This window comes from Plecotus auritus, assembly GCF_963455305.1.
Source record: "Plecotus auritus genome assembly, chromosome: 1".
NCBI classification, from domain to species: domain Eukaryota; kingdom Metazoa; phylum Chordata; class Mammalia; order Chiroptera; family Vespertilionidae; genus Plecotus; species Plecotus auritus.
In genome coordinates, this window is record NC_137770.1 from 103331611 (window position 1) to 103346270 (window position 14660).

The 14660-nt window shown below is 40.9% G+C and overlaps 1 protein-coding gene across 4 annotated transcripts in view; it reads left to right on the forward strand.

The window, feature by feature from the left end:
- The window catches only part of ODAD2 (outer dynein arm docking complex subunit 2), a 225463-nt gene that overhangs the window by 90891 nt on the left and 119912 nt on the right, over positions 1-14660 (forward strand). For all 4 annotated transcript variants that reach the window (XM_080688300.1, XM_080688303.1, XM_080688301.1 and 1 more), the window contains 3 exons: positions 6240-6386; positions 6785-6994; positions 14046-14288. In XM_080688300.1, the coding sequence (XP_080544426.1) occupies positions 6240-6386; positions 6785-6994; positions 14046-14288 (600 nt within the window). The remainder of the gene's footprint in view (positions 1-6239; positions 6387-6784; positions 6995-14045; positions 14289-14660) is intronic.

Genomic DNA, 14660 nt, shown 5'->3' on the forward strand with positions numbered 1-14660 from the left:
CAGTATTATATAAAATGCTGAAAGGTATTCTTTAAGAAGAGGAAGAAGAAAAAGGTAAGATAAAAATTAAGAACAACAAATACATATCTATCAACAAGTGAATCTAAAAATCAAGTGAATAAAAAAATCTGATGAACAGAATAAACTGATGAATATAATAGAATCAGGGGCATAGAAAGGGAGTGGACTGACAATTCTCAGGGGGAAAGGGATGTGAGGGGTGCGGGAAGCGACTGAACAAAAATCGTTCACCTATGGATGAGGACATTGGGGATGGGGGTAAGGGCAGAGGGTGGGGTGGGAACCGGGTGGAGGGGACCTATGGGGGAAAAAAGAGGAACAATTGTAATAATCTGAACAATAAAGATTTATTAAATTAAAAAACAAACACAAAAAATAAAACAAAGAAAAAAATAGAAAAAAGAGAGAGTACCCAAATAAATAAAATAAGAAATGATAACTGACACCAAAGAAATACAAAGAATTGTAAGAAAATATGAACAACTATATGCCAACAAACTGTACAATCTGGACACAATTGATTAATTTTTATTTATTTATTTATTTATTTATTTATTTTTTTAAAATATATTTTATTGATTTTCTACAGAGAGGAAGGAAGAGGGATAGAGAGTTAGAAACATCGATGAGAGAGAAACATCGATCAGCTGCCTCTTGCACACCTCCTACTGGGGATGTGCCCGCAACCAAGTTACGTGCCCTTGACCGGAATCGAACCTGGGACCCCTCAGTCCGCAGGCTGACGCTCCATCCACTGAGCCAAACCGGTCTTGGCTGATTAATTTTTAGAAACATACAATCTTCCAAAACTGAATCAAGAAGATTCAGAGAATCTAAATAGAGAAATTACAACTAGTGAAATTGAAGCAATAATCAAAAACTCCCAACAAACTAAAGTCCTGGACCAGATGGATTCACAGGTGAATTTTGCCCAACATTCAAAGAACTAATACCTATCCTCAAATTGTTCCAAAACATTCAAGAGGAGGGAAGACTCCCAAGCTTATTTTACAAGGCCAACATTATCCTAATTCCAAAACCAGATAAAGATATGACAAAGAAAGAAAATTACAGGCCAATATTTCTAATGAACATATATGCTAAAATTCTCAACAAAATATTAGTAAACCAGATCCAGCCATACACTAGAAAGATCATACACCGTGATCAAGTGGGATTTATTCTGGGGATGCAAGGTTGGTTCAATAGCCACAAATCAATAAATGTGATACACCACATAAATAAAATGAAGGATAAATATCACATGATCATATCAATAGATGTAGAAAAAGCATTTGATAAAATCCACCCATTTAAGATAAAAACTCTCAGCAAATGGGGAATAGAAAGAATATACCTCAATGTCATAAAGGCCATATATAACAAACCCTTAGCCAACATACTCAGTGGGGAAAAACTACAAGTGTTTCCCTTAAGATTGGGGATAAGTCGTGGATGTCTGCCTTCTTAACTCTTATTTAACACTAGAAACCCAGTGCACGAAATTCGTGCACGGTGGGGGGGGGGGGGTCCCTCAGCCCAGCCTGCCCCCTCTCACAGCCTGGGAGCCCTCAGGAGATGTCCTACTGATGGCTGAGGCCCGCTCCCCATGGGACCTTCGTTTTTTCCTCCAGGAGTGTGGTGGAAAAACCCTAGATCACCTTCTTGGATTCTTATAACCCAAGTTACCAAGAACACTGCAAGTGGTGGCATACAGGAGCTTAGCCAATGAGTGGTCAGAAAAGGTGTTTATGCTGGAACTGGTTTGGCTCAGTGGATAGACTGTGGGCCTGCAGACTGAAGGGTCCCAGGTTTGATTCCTATTAAGGGCATGTACCTTGGGGAGCGGGCCTCAGCCACAGTCTGGCCACCCTCTGTGGGAGGTGACTGGGTTGATCAAGGGAAGGCGCCAGCTCCATTACCCCGCTGCTGCAGCCACTGCCAGCCACTGCAGCCGCCAAGGTGTTTTCATCAACACAGACTCTAGGCCCTTCACTGTGAAAAAAATGACAACTTTCTTTAGGCATTTTCAAGATGTGTCTTTCAAAGGATATGACATTCCTTTCTTTCTTTTTTTTATCCTCACCTAAGGATATGTTTCCATTAATTTTTAGAGAGTGTGGAAGAGAGAGGGAGAGACAGAGAGAGACATCAATGTGAGAGGGACACTTTGATTGGTTGCCTCCTGCATGATCCCTGACCTGGGCCCCAGCCAGGGAGGAGCCTGTAACCTAGGGACATGCCCTTGATCAGAATCAAACCCAGACCCTGTGGTCAGCAGGCCGAGGCTCTATCCACTGAGCCAAACCAGCTAGGGCAGGATATGACATTTCTTAGCCCCTCCAGCAGCGGACCTTCGTTTTTTCCTCTAGGAGTGCAGTGGAAAAACCCTAGATCACCTTCTTGGATTCTTATAACCCAAGTTACCAAGAACACTGCAAGTGGTGGCATACAGGAGCTTAGCCAATGAGTGGTCAGAAAAGGTGTTTATGCTGGAACTGGTTTGGCTCAGTGGATAGACTGTGGGCCTGCAGACTGAAGGGTCCCAGGTTTGATTCCTGTTAAGGGCATGTACCTTGGTTGGAGGCACATCCCCAGTGGGGAGTGTGCAGGAGGCAGCTAATCAATGTTTCTTTCTCGTTGATGTTTCCAACTGTCTATCCCTTTCCCCTCTTCTCTGTAAAAAAATCGATAATATATATATATTTTTAAAAATGGTGTTTCCTCCAGCTCATGTGGCCCCTGTGTTGTATCCACTGGGCTAGGGGGATGTCCCTGCCACCTGGTGGTGGCCACCGGGGTCTCCGCACACCCTGAGACTGGCAGCCAGCCCCCCATCATGGGTGCTAGGCTGGGGGGTATGCGGGGACCCCTGGGCTGTATGCAGCAGTAGCCGCTGGGGTCTCTGCATGCCCCAGAGGCCAGCAGCCAGCCCGGGCTGGGGGCATGGACCCAAACTGCCACTTGGTGCCAGGCGGGAACATCCCCGTCTCTGAATGCCCTGGAGGCCAGCAGCCAGCCTCATCATGGGCGCCGGGCTGGGGGGCATGCAGGGACCTCTGGGCCGCACATGGTGGCGGCCACCAGGGTCTCCGCATACTCCAGAGGCCAGCAGCCAGCTCCCTGTCGTGGGCGCTAGGCTGGTGGCGTGGACCCGAACTGCTGCTTAGCGCTGGAGCACATGCAAGTGGCTGGGGGCAGGGCAGGAACATCCCTGACTCCGAATGCCCCGGAGGCCAGCAGCTGGCTGGGGGCATGGACCCTAACCGCCCCCAGCCGCTTGGCTGCTGCACCCATAGTCCTGGAGTGGCCAGGGGTGTTCTGGGACCACTGCCACTCAGGGCCTAAGTGCAGGCCTACAGGCTAGGAGCGGCCTGGGTCCCAAGTATGTTCTTGGGACCTAGGCCATTTGGCACCTGTGTATGCAAATTAACCACCATCTTTGTTGGGTTAATTTGCATACTTGCTCCTGATTGCCAGGTGGGTGTGGCTTGTGGGTATAGTGGAGGTACGGTCAATTTGCATGTTTCTCTTTTATTAGATAGGATAGTACTGGAAATCCCAGTCACAACAACCACACAAGAAGAAGAAATAAAAGGCATCCAAATTCGAAAGGAGGAAGTGAAACTGTCATTATTTGAAGATGACATGATCTGTATATAAAGAATCCTAAAAAGTCCACCAATAAACTACTACAACTAATAAATGACTTTAGTAATGTAGCAGTATACAAAATAAATATCCAGAAATTGGTTGCATATTCACACACCAATAATGAACTATCAGAAAGGGAAACTAATAATCCCATTCACAATTGCTTCAAAAATAATAAAATACTTAGGAATGTATTTAGCCAAGGGTGTAAAAGACCTAGATGGGGGAAATTAAAAGGCACTGAAGAAGGAAATTGAAAAGACACAAATAAGTGAAAGGATATAAGGTGTTCATGGACAGGAAGAATTAATATCATTAAAATGTCCATACTACCCAAAGCCATCTATAGATTCAACATAATTCCTATCAAGATACCAGTGGTGTAATTAGCAGAACTAGAACAAATATTCCAAAAATTTATATGGAACCACAGAAGAGCCCAAATAGTCATAGCAATCTTGAAAAAGAAGAACAAAATTGGAGGTATCACAGTACCTCATAACAAGCTATAGTACAAGGCCATAGTAGTCAAAACTGCACACTACTGGTATAAAAACAGATATATAGATCAATGGAACAGAATAGATAGCCCAGAAATCAACCCACACCTTTATAGTCAACTGGTATTTGACAAAGGAGGCAAAAACATACAATGGAGTAAAGATAGTCTATTCAATAAATGGTATTGGGAAAATTGGACAGATATACACATACACATACATACACACAAAAGAAACTAGAGCACCTTCTTACATCCTATACAAAAATAAACTTAAAATGGGTAAAAGACTTAAATGTTAGACTCAAAACCATAAAAATCTTAGAAGAAGGCATTTCTTGTAGCAATATTTTTTTGATATATCTCTTTGGGGCAGGGAAACAAAAAAAATTAAAAATTTTTAATTTTAATCAAACTAAAAAGTTTTTGCAGAGCAAAGGAAGCCATCAACAAATGAAAAGAGAATGCACTGAATTGGAGAACATATTTGTCAATGATATGGTATCTGATAGGTTAATATCCAAACACTATAATTTATGAAACTCAGCAAAAACAAACAAACAAATAATCCGATTTAATAATGGACAGAGGACCTGAATAAACACTTTTCCGAAGAGAACACACAGATAGATGTCCAATAGACATGTGAAAAGATCCTCAATGTCATTAATCATCAGAGAAATGCAAATTAAAACCACAATGAGATATCATCTCACACCTGTCAGATGGTTATCATCAATAAGTCAACAAATAAGTGTTGGTGGGGATGTGGAGAAAAGGAAACCCTTGTGCATTGTTGGTTGGAATACAGATTGGTACAGCCACTGTGGAAAGCAGTATGGAGTTACCTCAAACAATTAATTATGGATTCAGCAATTCCACTTCTGGGAATATATCCCAAGAAACCTGAAACACTAATTTGAAGAACATATGCACCCCTTTGTTCATTGCAGCGCTATTTGTAATAGCCAAGATTTGGAAGCAGCCCAAGTATCCACCAGTAGATGAGTGGATAAAAAAGCTGGGTATATTTACACAATGGACTACTGCTTGGATGTAAAAAAGAAGGAACTCTTACCCTTTGCGCAGCATGGATGGACCTGGAGAATATTATGCTAAGTGAAATAAGCCTGTCTGAGGAAGATAAATATCACCTAATCTCACTTATATGTGGAACCTAATGGACAAAATAAACTAACAAAACAGAAACAGACTCATAGATACAGAGAACAGCCTGCCAGCTGTCAGATGGGAGGGGTGTTATAGAGAGAGGTGAAAAGATGGAGGGATTAAGCAAAACAAAATAAAACAAAAACAAAACTCACAGACACAACAGTATGGTGATTACCAGAGAGAAAAGGGGTTGGTATGGTGATAAATGATGTTAGAAGGAGACTTGACTTGGCGTGGTTTTTCACACAATACAATATAAGATGATGTATTATAGGATTGTATACATGAAACCTACTAATTGTATTAACCAATGTCACCCTAATAAATTCAATTAAAAAAAATGCTGCCTCTTTCACAACCGTACTGCCCTTACTGTACCTTCTCTTGTTCTCACTATGGAATGTTGTACTGCCTCCCACATGGTTTCCCTTTCTCCAGGCTTTCCCAGTTGTAAGAATGTACACACATATATAAGGCCATACGCATATTTGTAAGAATAATTTTCAGACATGGTTTGCATGGCAGAGTATACTGTTGAGAACTACAGGAACCGCCTGTTACTTCTGCATAAAACTTACATTCCTTAGTCACTCTCTCAAGGCTTGCCCTTTGAATATTGAATACCCTAATAGCACCTAACGTTGTAGCTGTTTAAAACAGACAGGCCACCTTTAAATGTTGACGCTTAATTGGAATAATGTTTTATGACACTGAACAGCTTTTTTTGTGCTTTAGCTCTGCACGGTTTATTTAACACATTATAACCTGCTCAGAGAACTTTTAAAAAAAGTAATGTGCCATGTGTATGGGAGACATGTTTCCCAGTTCATGGAGTCATAACTATGTAGAGAATGATCTTATTTAACCTTTCTGTGGCATGGTGTTTTCATAGGGAGGAAATCAGACAGCTACAGTGATTGCACTGTGTTCAATGAAGGATTTCAACTTAGCGCAAGAGACCTGCCAGTTGGCAATCAGGGATGTTGGAGGCCTTGAAGTTTTAATCAATTTACTTGATACAGATGAAGTTAAATGTAAGGTGAGTGGCTTTGTTACAATGGATGAGGGACCTTCTTTATACCTTCTCATAGGTCTCAATGCTAGGTGTCTGCTACTCCTCCTGCCTGGTTCTCACCTTATCTGCTATTATTACTGCTAAGATAACTTGCTACTTCTACTGTTAGCTGCTCTTCTCATCTCTCTGCTTTTCTTTTTTCTATCTGGTTCTTTTCATCAGTGTCTGCTTTTTAAATGATGAGTGTTTGTTTATATAATTAAAGGGAAATATATAGGCTATGTGTAACACCTGGGGATAGAATTTTTTTCCTCTAAAAACTTAATTGGGGAAGGATTTTTGGTAGACTTGGAATTTTAAAAAATATAGCACTGGTTCTATATTAAGCACACATTAATCTATAACCTTTTTTTCTCATTTAGATTGGTTCATTAAAAATCCTGAAGGAAATCAGTCATAATCCTCAAATCAGACGTAATATTGTTGACCTTGGGGGCTTACCAATTATGGTTAATATACTTGATTCTCCACATAAGAGTCTGAAATGTTTGGCAGCTGAGACAATTGCGAATGTTGCCAAGTTTAGAAGAGCCAGGTGGGCAGTGAGACACCATGGGGGCATCACTAAACTGGTGAGTACCACTGACATCATCATCAGCACAGCAGCTGCCACGGAAATGTCAGCTCCATGCTGTCCTTTCTGGCCACTCCCGGACATTAGATAACCACAGGGCATGTTCTGAGAATCTTCTTTTGATACACCATGTCCTTGAAAATTATTTTTGTATATTTATATTAGCAAGTGGCCAAAACACATGTTCAACCTTACTTTGCAAAGAAATATAAATTTTAAAAATAGTTGTAGTTCTCACCTATCACATTTGTAGGGATACATTCATGTCTGTGGGCAGTGTTGGTGAGGGGTGGTGAGAGCCTGTGCAGTAGAAAGCAATCTGGTAGCCTTTTACTCCAATGTGGTGATATCACCATGAAGATTGTCCCCAAGGTGACGGAGGCACATCTTATTGTTACACATAAGAGTGACAACTGAAAACACTTGTTTTGCAATATGAGATTAGTAAAATAATTTGCAGTATATCCATAAGAAATGCCTATTTTCAGCTCTATCAGTGGTATATTTTAGATGTTTATTTAGTAACAAGGGATAAATGAATATTTAATGTTATATAAAATCATAACAGGATTAAAAACCAATGGTACCTATGATCCCAATTTTTAAAGGCCTACCTAAAAAGTATAGAAAAGATGCTTGAAATAAATACAGAAAATGGTTGACAGGAATTTTCTCTGAAATGATTATCAAATTTTCTTTCTATTTTCAAATACATGTCAGTTTGTTATAGAAGTATTACTTTTATAATAAAAGTGATTATTTCAATAACTATCACTGAAAGATAAAGTTTAACATTTTGCTCCACACCTTTGCCATGACAGGAAAGACCTTAATAAAGTGCAATATGCAAATGCATTTCCACCTTCTTTAGGAATGATTGATAGATCTTGTGTCTGTCCCACAGCTTGTATTCATCACTTCTGTAGTTTAACTTCCTTAAGATGAGAGCCAAATCTTATATATCTTAGTGTCATCCACAGCACTTAGTCCCATACCTGACACACAGAAAGGGGTAATAATGATATATTGAGTTAATGTGGATTTAATGTGAATATATGCACAGTGAAAGGTGTTCAGAAATTTACTAAAAGAGATTCTATGTTTTTATTTGTAATCTCTAAAGTATTATAAATTGTAATTATTTGCTTCATAAATAAGATGGACTTATGGATGGATAGATGGATGAATAGATGTCTAGCTATGTGATAAATATGACAGAATGTTTATTAGAGAACCTAGATGATGGATATATGGATATTGCTGTACAGTTGCTGTACAATTTTTTCATTCTTTGTGTATGTTTGAAAATTTCCATAATAAAATCCTGGGAAAGTGGTAATTATTACTATGATTATCATTATTCTACTTAAATAATGAAATTATATGACAGGCTAATCTGGCTTTCCCCTGACACTACTCCCATTGAATTATAAGAAAGGAAAATATAGAATAAAACTAAAATATGTTTTTTATGGGAGTCTTGTAAATCACATTTTGGGGCCTGAAATTTGAACAGTGGCACTAATCTAATCAAGATAATGACATACAATTTAATTTTAAATAATAGCTAAATAGGTAAGAAAAAGACAATGGTGGATAGACTAATAATAAACTTGTAATTACTGTGTTGAGAACACATCAGGGAAGGACTAGAATTGGGGGTCCACTTTTGGTTTGCTAGCTAAGGGGGTAGAGGATAGAGTCCCCAACTGAAACTGGAAATGAGGGAGATCACTAATGCAGAGATGGAGCTGTAGGCTGGTTATGGCATCCCAGCAAGAGAACTGAGATCAAGAGCATACAGGCCACAGTGGGTTTGATAACAGGTCAGCCACTGGAGAGGCCCACCGGATAGAAGACTGTGGAGAAGAGTCTGAGTAAGCAGGAAGAATGCATCAGGCCTGGACATATTGCAGGATCCAATGCTATTAGTACTGTGGCCGATTTTCATGTTCCTCTGTATTTATAGCACACTTGACCCTTTCTGTGAAAACCATTTCAATCATTTATTGAATTGTGTGTCAAATACAGATCTAGGTGGTAGAATTATGAATATAAATAAAGGTATTTTCCTGACCAAAGTCATATCATGCTCTCATTGTGGTGGGACAGAGGAGATATAGGCAAAAATATAAGTAGAGGGTGAGTATTAGGTATTTTGTTGAAGTCAGTACTGGGAATAGTGGAGGAACAAAGGAGGGGCTAATCAATTGACTCTACTTGGAAGAGGAAGGTCAAGAAAGGCTGGAGAGAGGAGATACTGCCTTTGCTGAGTCTTGAAAGGTGAGTAGGTATTTGTCAGGCAGACACACCAGGGAAGATGAAGTTGTGTTGGTAAAGGCCCAGAGCTGGAAACAACACTGAGTGCCTGGAAACCACAAGTGGTTAATGAGGCCAGTCGTAGGGTGAGAAGGGCTGCGTGGTAAGAGGTGAAGTTGGATGACCAGTGAGAGATAAGCACAGTGGACATCACACAGGGTCTTATCCAATGAGCTACAAAGTTTGAACTTTTTTTTTTAAATAAATCTTTATTCAGATTATTACAATTATTTCTCCTTTTTGACCCCATAGCTCCCCTCCACCCATTTCCCACCCCACCTTCTGCCCTTACCTCCCCCCCACTGTCCTCATCCATAGGTGTATGATTTTTGTCCATTCTCTTCATGAACCCACCATACCCCTTGCCCCCTGAGAATTATCAGTCCACTCCCTTTCTATGCCCCTGATTCTATTATATTCACCAGATTATTCTGTTCCTCAGGTTTTTAATTCACTTAATTTTTAGGTTTGCTTGTTGATAGATATGTATTTGTTGTTCATAATTTTTCTCTTTACTTTTTTCTTCTTCCTCTTCTTTAAGAATACCTTTCAGCATTTCATATAATACTGGTTTGGTGGTGATGAACTCCTTCAGCTTTTTCTTATCTGTGAAGCTCTTTATCTGCCCTTCAATTCTGAATGATAGCTTTGCTGGGTAGAGTAATCTTGGTTGTAGGTTCTTGCTATTCATCACATTGAAAATTTCTTGCCACTCCCGTCTGGCCTGCATAGTTTCTGTTGAGAAGTCAGCTGACAGTCGTATGGGTGCTCCCTTGTAGGTAATTAACTGTTTTTCTCTTGCTGCTTTTAATATTCTCTCTTTGTCTTTTGCTCTTGGCATTTTAATTATGATGTGTCTTGGTGTGGTCCTCTTTGGATTCCTTTTGTTTGGGGTTCTGTGGGCTTCCTGGACTTGTAAGTCTATTTCTTTCACTAGGTGGGGGAAGTTTTCTGTCACTATTTCTTCAAATAGGTTTTCAGTATCTTGCTCTCTCTCTTCTTCTGGCACCCCCATAATTCTGATGTTGGTATGCTTGAAGTTGTCCCAGAGTCTTCTTACATTATCTTCAACTTTTTGGATTTTTTTTTTTTGCTTTTTGCTTTTTCGGTTGAGTGTTTTTTGCTTCTTTGTATTTCAATTCTTTGACTTGATTCTTGGGTTCCTCTATTCTGTTTCTGGGTCTCTGTATAATATTTTTTATTTCAGTCAGTGTATGTTTAATTTCTAGTTGGTCCTTTTTCATATCTTCGAGGGTCTCGTTATATTTATCGGCCTTTTCTAGTATATTCTTAAAAAGTCTTATAACCGTGGTTTTGAATTCTATATCCAGTCGTTTGTTTTCCTCCATTTCTTTTGTTTGTGATCTGATTCTTTGACCCCGCATTTTCACTGATTCCCTGAGTTGGTAAGGTAGATATTTGTGCTAGGTTTCCAATATGGCCCAGTGGGTCTGCTTCCCCAGTTAACCTGAGGTGGACACTCTTGGTGCACCCCTTTGTGGACTGTGTGTACAGCCTTGTTGTAATTAAGTCTTTATTGTTGTTGGTATCACTGGGAAGAATTGACCTCCAGGCCAGTTGGCTGTAAGGATCAGCTGTGTCTATGCTGGGAGAAGTTCGGTGCTGGAGACAGCCTTATAGGATTAGACTTGCCAAATTGCAATAGCCTCTGTGCTCAGCTTGGATGGGGTGGAGTCTCAGTTTTGGCTTCCTGTCAGCCTTGCCCTTGCGCACATGTGCGCTTTCAGTCCTCCGCCTTCCCCAGCTCGAGTCTCCGCCTGAGAGCCCAGACTCCCCCGACAAGAGCGTGGGTCACCAGGGGCTCGCCTGGAACTGGGGTTCACTGCAGTCAGAACTGGGGCTCAGTGCCGTCAGGAGCCTCTGACTCCCTTTCACTAGGGAAAGCCTGTGGCAACCTCCGCAGCCTTTGTGCGCACTGGCACGCGCATGCGCGCTTTCAGTCCTCCACCTTCCCCGGCTCCCGAGTCTCCGCCCGAGAGTCCAGACTCCCCCACAAGAGCGTGGGTCCCCAGGTGCTCGCCTGGAACTGGGGTTCACTGCAGTCAGAACTGGGGCTCAGTGCAGTCAGAATCCTCTGACTCCCTTCCACTAGGGAAAGCCTGTGGCAACTTCCTCAGCCTTTGTGCGCACTGGCGCGCGCGCGGGCACTTTCAGTCCTCCGCCTTCCCCGGCTTCCGAGTCTCCGCCCGAGAGTCCAGACTCCCCCCACAAGAGCGTGGGTCCCCAGGGGTTCGCCCGGAACTGGGGTTCAGTGCTGTCAGAACTGGGGTTCAGTGCGGTCGGAAGCTTCCTTCCCCCTTCCGCCAGAGAAAGTCAGCCAGGCTCTCAGCCGCCCTTCCTCTCTGCGCGCACAAAGCCCCTTTGCCGTACCTCCAATTCTCTGTGAGCTTTCCTCTTTCCTTCTAGTTGTAGAATTTTCACTCAGCCAGCTTTCCTGTGGTTCTGGATGGTGTCCGTTCTATCTTTTAGTTGTAGTTTTGAAATTGTTGTGCGAGGCAGCAGTTTAGGTGTTTACCTATGCCGCCATCTTGGTTTCCTCAAAGTTTGAACTTTATATAGATAATGAGGAATACTTCTAATAGATAGAAACTTTTAGTCTGTCTGCCATGTGTTCAATCCTGCTATCTTAGAATTTCTTCCCCACCTTGCTATCCTATCCCCAATAGGTACCTGAAAGCCATGTAAATACACCTTAGCCATGTCCTTCCTTGGGCTGTACTAATTAGACCATGGGTGTCCACCTGACTCATGCTGATTCTACTGTATCTCTCCCAGGAATTTGGAATTAGAAATCAGAGACTCTTCTTTTGGTGTTCTTGATTATGTGGGTAGTATCCCTGGAATTTGGTCTGCAGAGAGAGAAGAATGGATTAGACATGAATATGATAAAGCCAGCTTTGGGAGGCCTTGTTTCACTTCTATATGGGGCACCCTGCCATACTGCTGTATCCATATACCAGGTGTACCGGTTAATAATGGTGGATTTTGTAATCAAAGAAAACATGATAATTTCCAGAGAAACATCAAAAGTGCTTTATTCAAAGTAATGTCCATCACTAGCTACACATTTCCCCCATCTTTCAGGTAATTTGTGGATACCGTCCCAATAGAACTTTTCTTGTTTTGAGGCAGACCATTCAGAGACCCAATTTTCCGCTTCTTCGTACGTTTTGAAGTGCTGCTCAGAAAGTGCTTGTGCCATTGATCGAAACAAGTGGTAATCTGAAGGAGCAAGGTCTGGTGAATTCGTCGGGTGGGTTAATACTTGCCAGGCAAGATCTTTTAACGTGTCTTTAACTGGTTTTGAAGTATGTGATGGTGCATCATCATGAAGCAAAATTACTTTGCCCTGTCTTCTGGCCCATTCTGGTCATTTCACAATCAAAGCGTGGTTCAAATTTGTTGTCGGTAGCTATCAGTATTAATGGTTTCACCTGGTTTTAGAAGCTCATAATACACCACACCTTCCTGATCCCACCAAATGAGCATTGTCTTCCTTCTGAAGCGATTTGGCCTTGCAGTTGATGTTGATGGTTGACCTAGATTAACCCATGATTTTGTGCATTTGGAATTCTCAAAATAAATCCACTTTTCATTGCTAGTCACAATTTGATGCAAAAAAGAGTTTCTTTCGTGCTGTTGAAGCAACATTTTACGGATGACTTTTCGGTTTTCCATTTGTCTTTGGTTCAGTTGATATGGCACCCATTTTCCTTCCTTTAAAATCTTTCCCATTTCTTGTAAATGATTGGAAATTGTTTGCTGAGCAACGTTTAATCTTTCTGCAAGTTGTTTTTGAGTTTGACACGCATCTTCATCCAATAATGCTTGTAATTGTTGGTCTTCAAACTTTTTCAGTTGACCTGGATGTTCTTTGTCTTTCACATCAAAATCATCACTTTTAAAGCATTTAAACCAGCATTCACAAGTATCTTGAGATGGAGTACATTCACCATAAGCTTCCTGAAGTACACGATAACTTTTTCTTCAAAATAAAGTAATGAATTAAAACTTCCTGCAGATGCTCTTTTTTTGGCACAGAATTCGACATTTTTAAGCATAAAAATATCTGATGTTAACACCTTCAGCAGATTTGACATATGAAGTTTTGAAGCATGTTGTCAATACAACAAAATAGCATACCTACCAAATCACATTTATATCATGTGTAACTCCCATCTATTGAAAAAAATCCACATTATTAACTGGTTCACCTGGTAAACTGCCTGTCTTTAATGTCTTCAGTGACTTTCGTTATTGCAAAGAAAAGAGAGGGTCCTGGCAGCTGTGCCATTTGTTTTGGGTTTTGGTAGTGCAGGTAGAGGGCTATGTCTCATGGTTTTAACAGTGTGTAGGCCATTCACTTTTCATGGCTTTGGGGAGTCTACATTTCTGAGATATCAGGGCTGAGGATATGGTTTACAAATCTTACTAATGTAAATGTTAGAGCTATATTAAGAAAATACTGTCTTGGTAGGATTAAATTTCTTGTGGGAAGGAACTGTGAAAGTTCCCAAATCTGGAGGAAGGTGATTTGAAAGGTTTTGTTTCTTTGCTTTCACTGACTGCTGTGTGGTATGAAAGTCAATTTTTAAAAATATTCTTATTTTTGATGGAGGAGAGTTTGGTAGCAACCCTGTACCTATTATGGGATGCATTAAGTTTTATTGGGAAGATTCCCATCTATATTGTGTTTATCTGTTTTTTAGGTCGCTCTACTCGACTGTGCACATAATTCTGCAGAACCTGCTCAGTCGAGTCTGTATGACGCCAGAGACGTGGAAGTGGCTCGCTGTGGGGCGCTGGCACTGTGGAGCTGCAGTAAGAGTTATGCAAATAAAGAAGCCATTCGTAAGGCTGGGGGCATTCCATTGTTGGCTCGGTTGCTGAAAACATCTCATGAAAACATGCTGATTCCGGTGGTGGGGACTTTGCAAGAGTGTGCATCAGAGGTAACCCAGGCCTGCTCTGCTTCCCTCTCTCTCATTTACTATGTATTTCTGTAGTTGAAAACAATTTGTAAGGTTATCATGACTGCTAAGGATTTTTTTTTTCAAGAAGCCAGCATTCTATTAGAAAGAGACAATCAAACTAGTAGAACATTAATTACATTTGTATTTGTGTGGTTCATTATTTTTAAATACGTTTTTATTGGTTTTTAGAGAAAAAGGAAGGGAGAGGGAAAGAGAGAGGAAAACATTAATGTGAGAGAGAAACATTGATTGGCTGCCTCCCATATGGGTCACTGTCAGGGGATGAAACTGTAACCTGGGTATGTGCCCTGACCAGATTTATTTTTGAAAATGTTGACTAAGTTCTCTTAT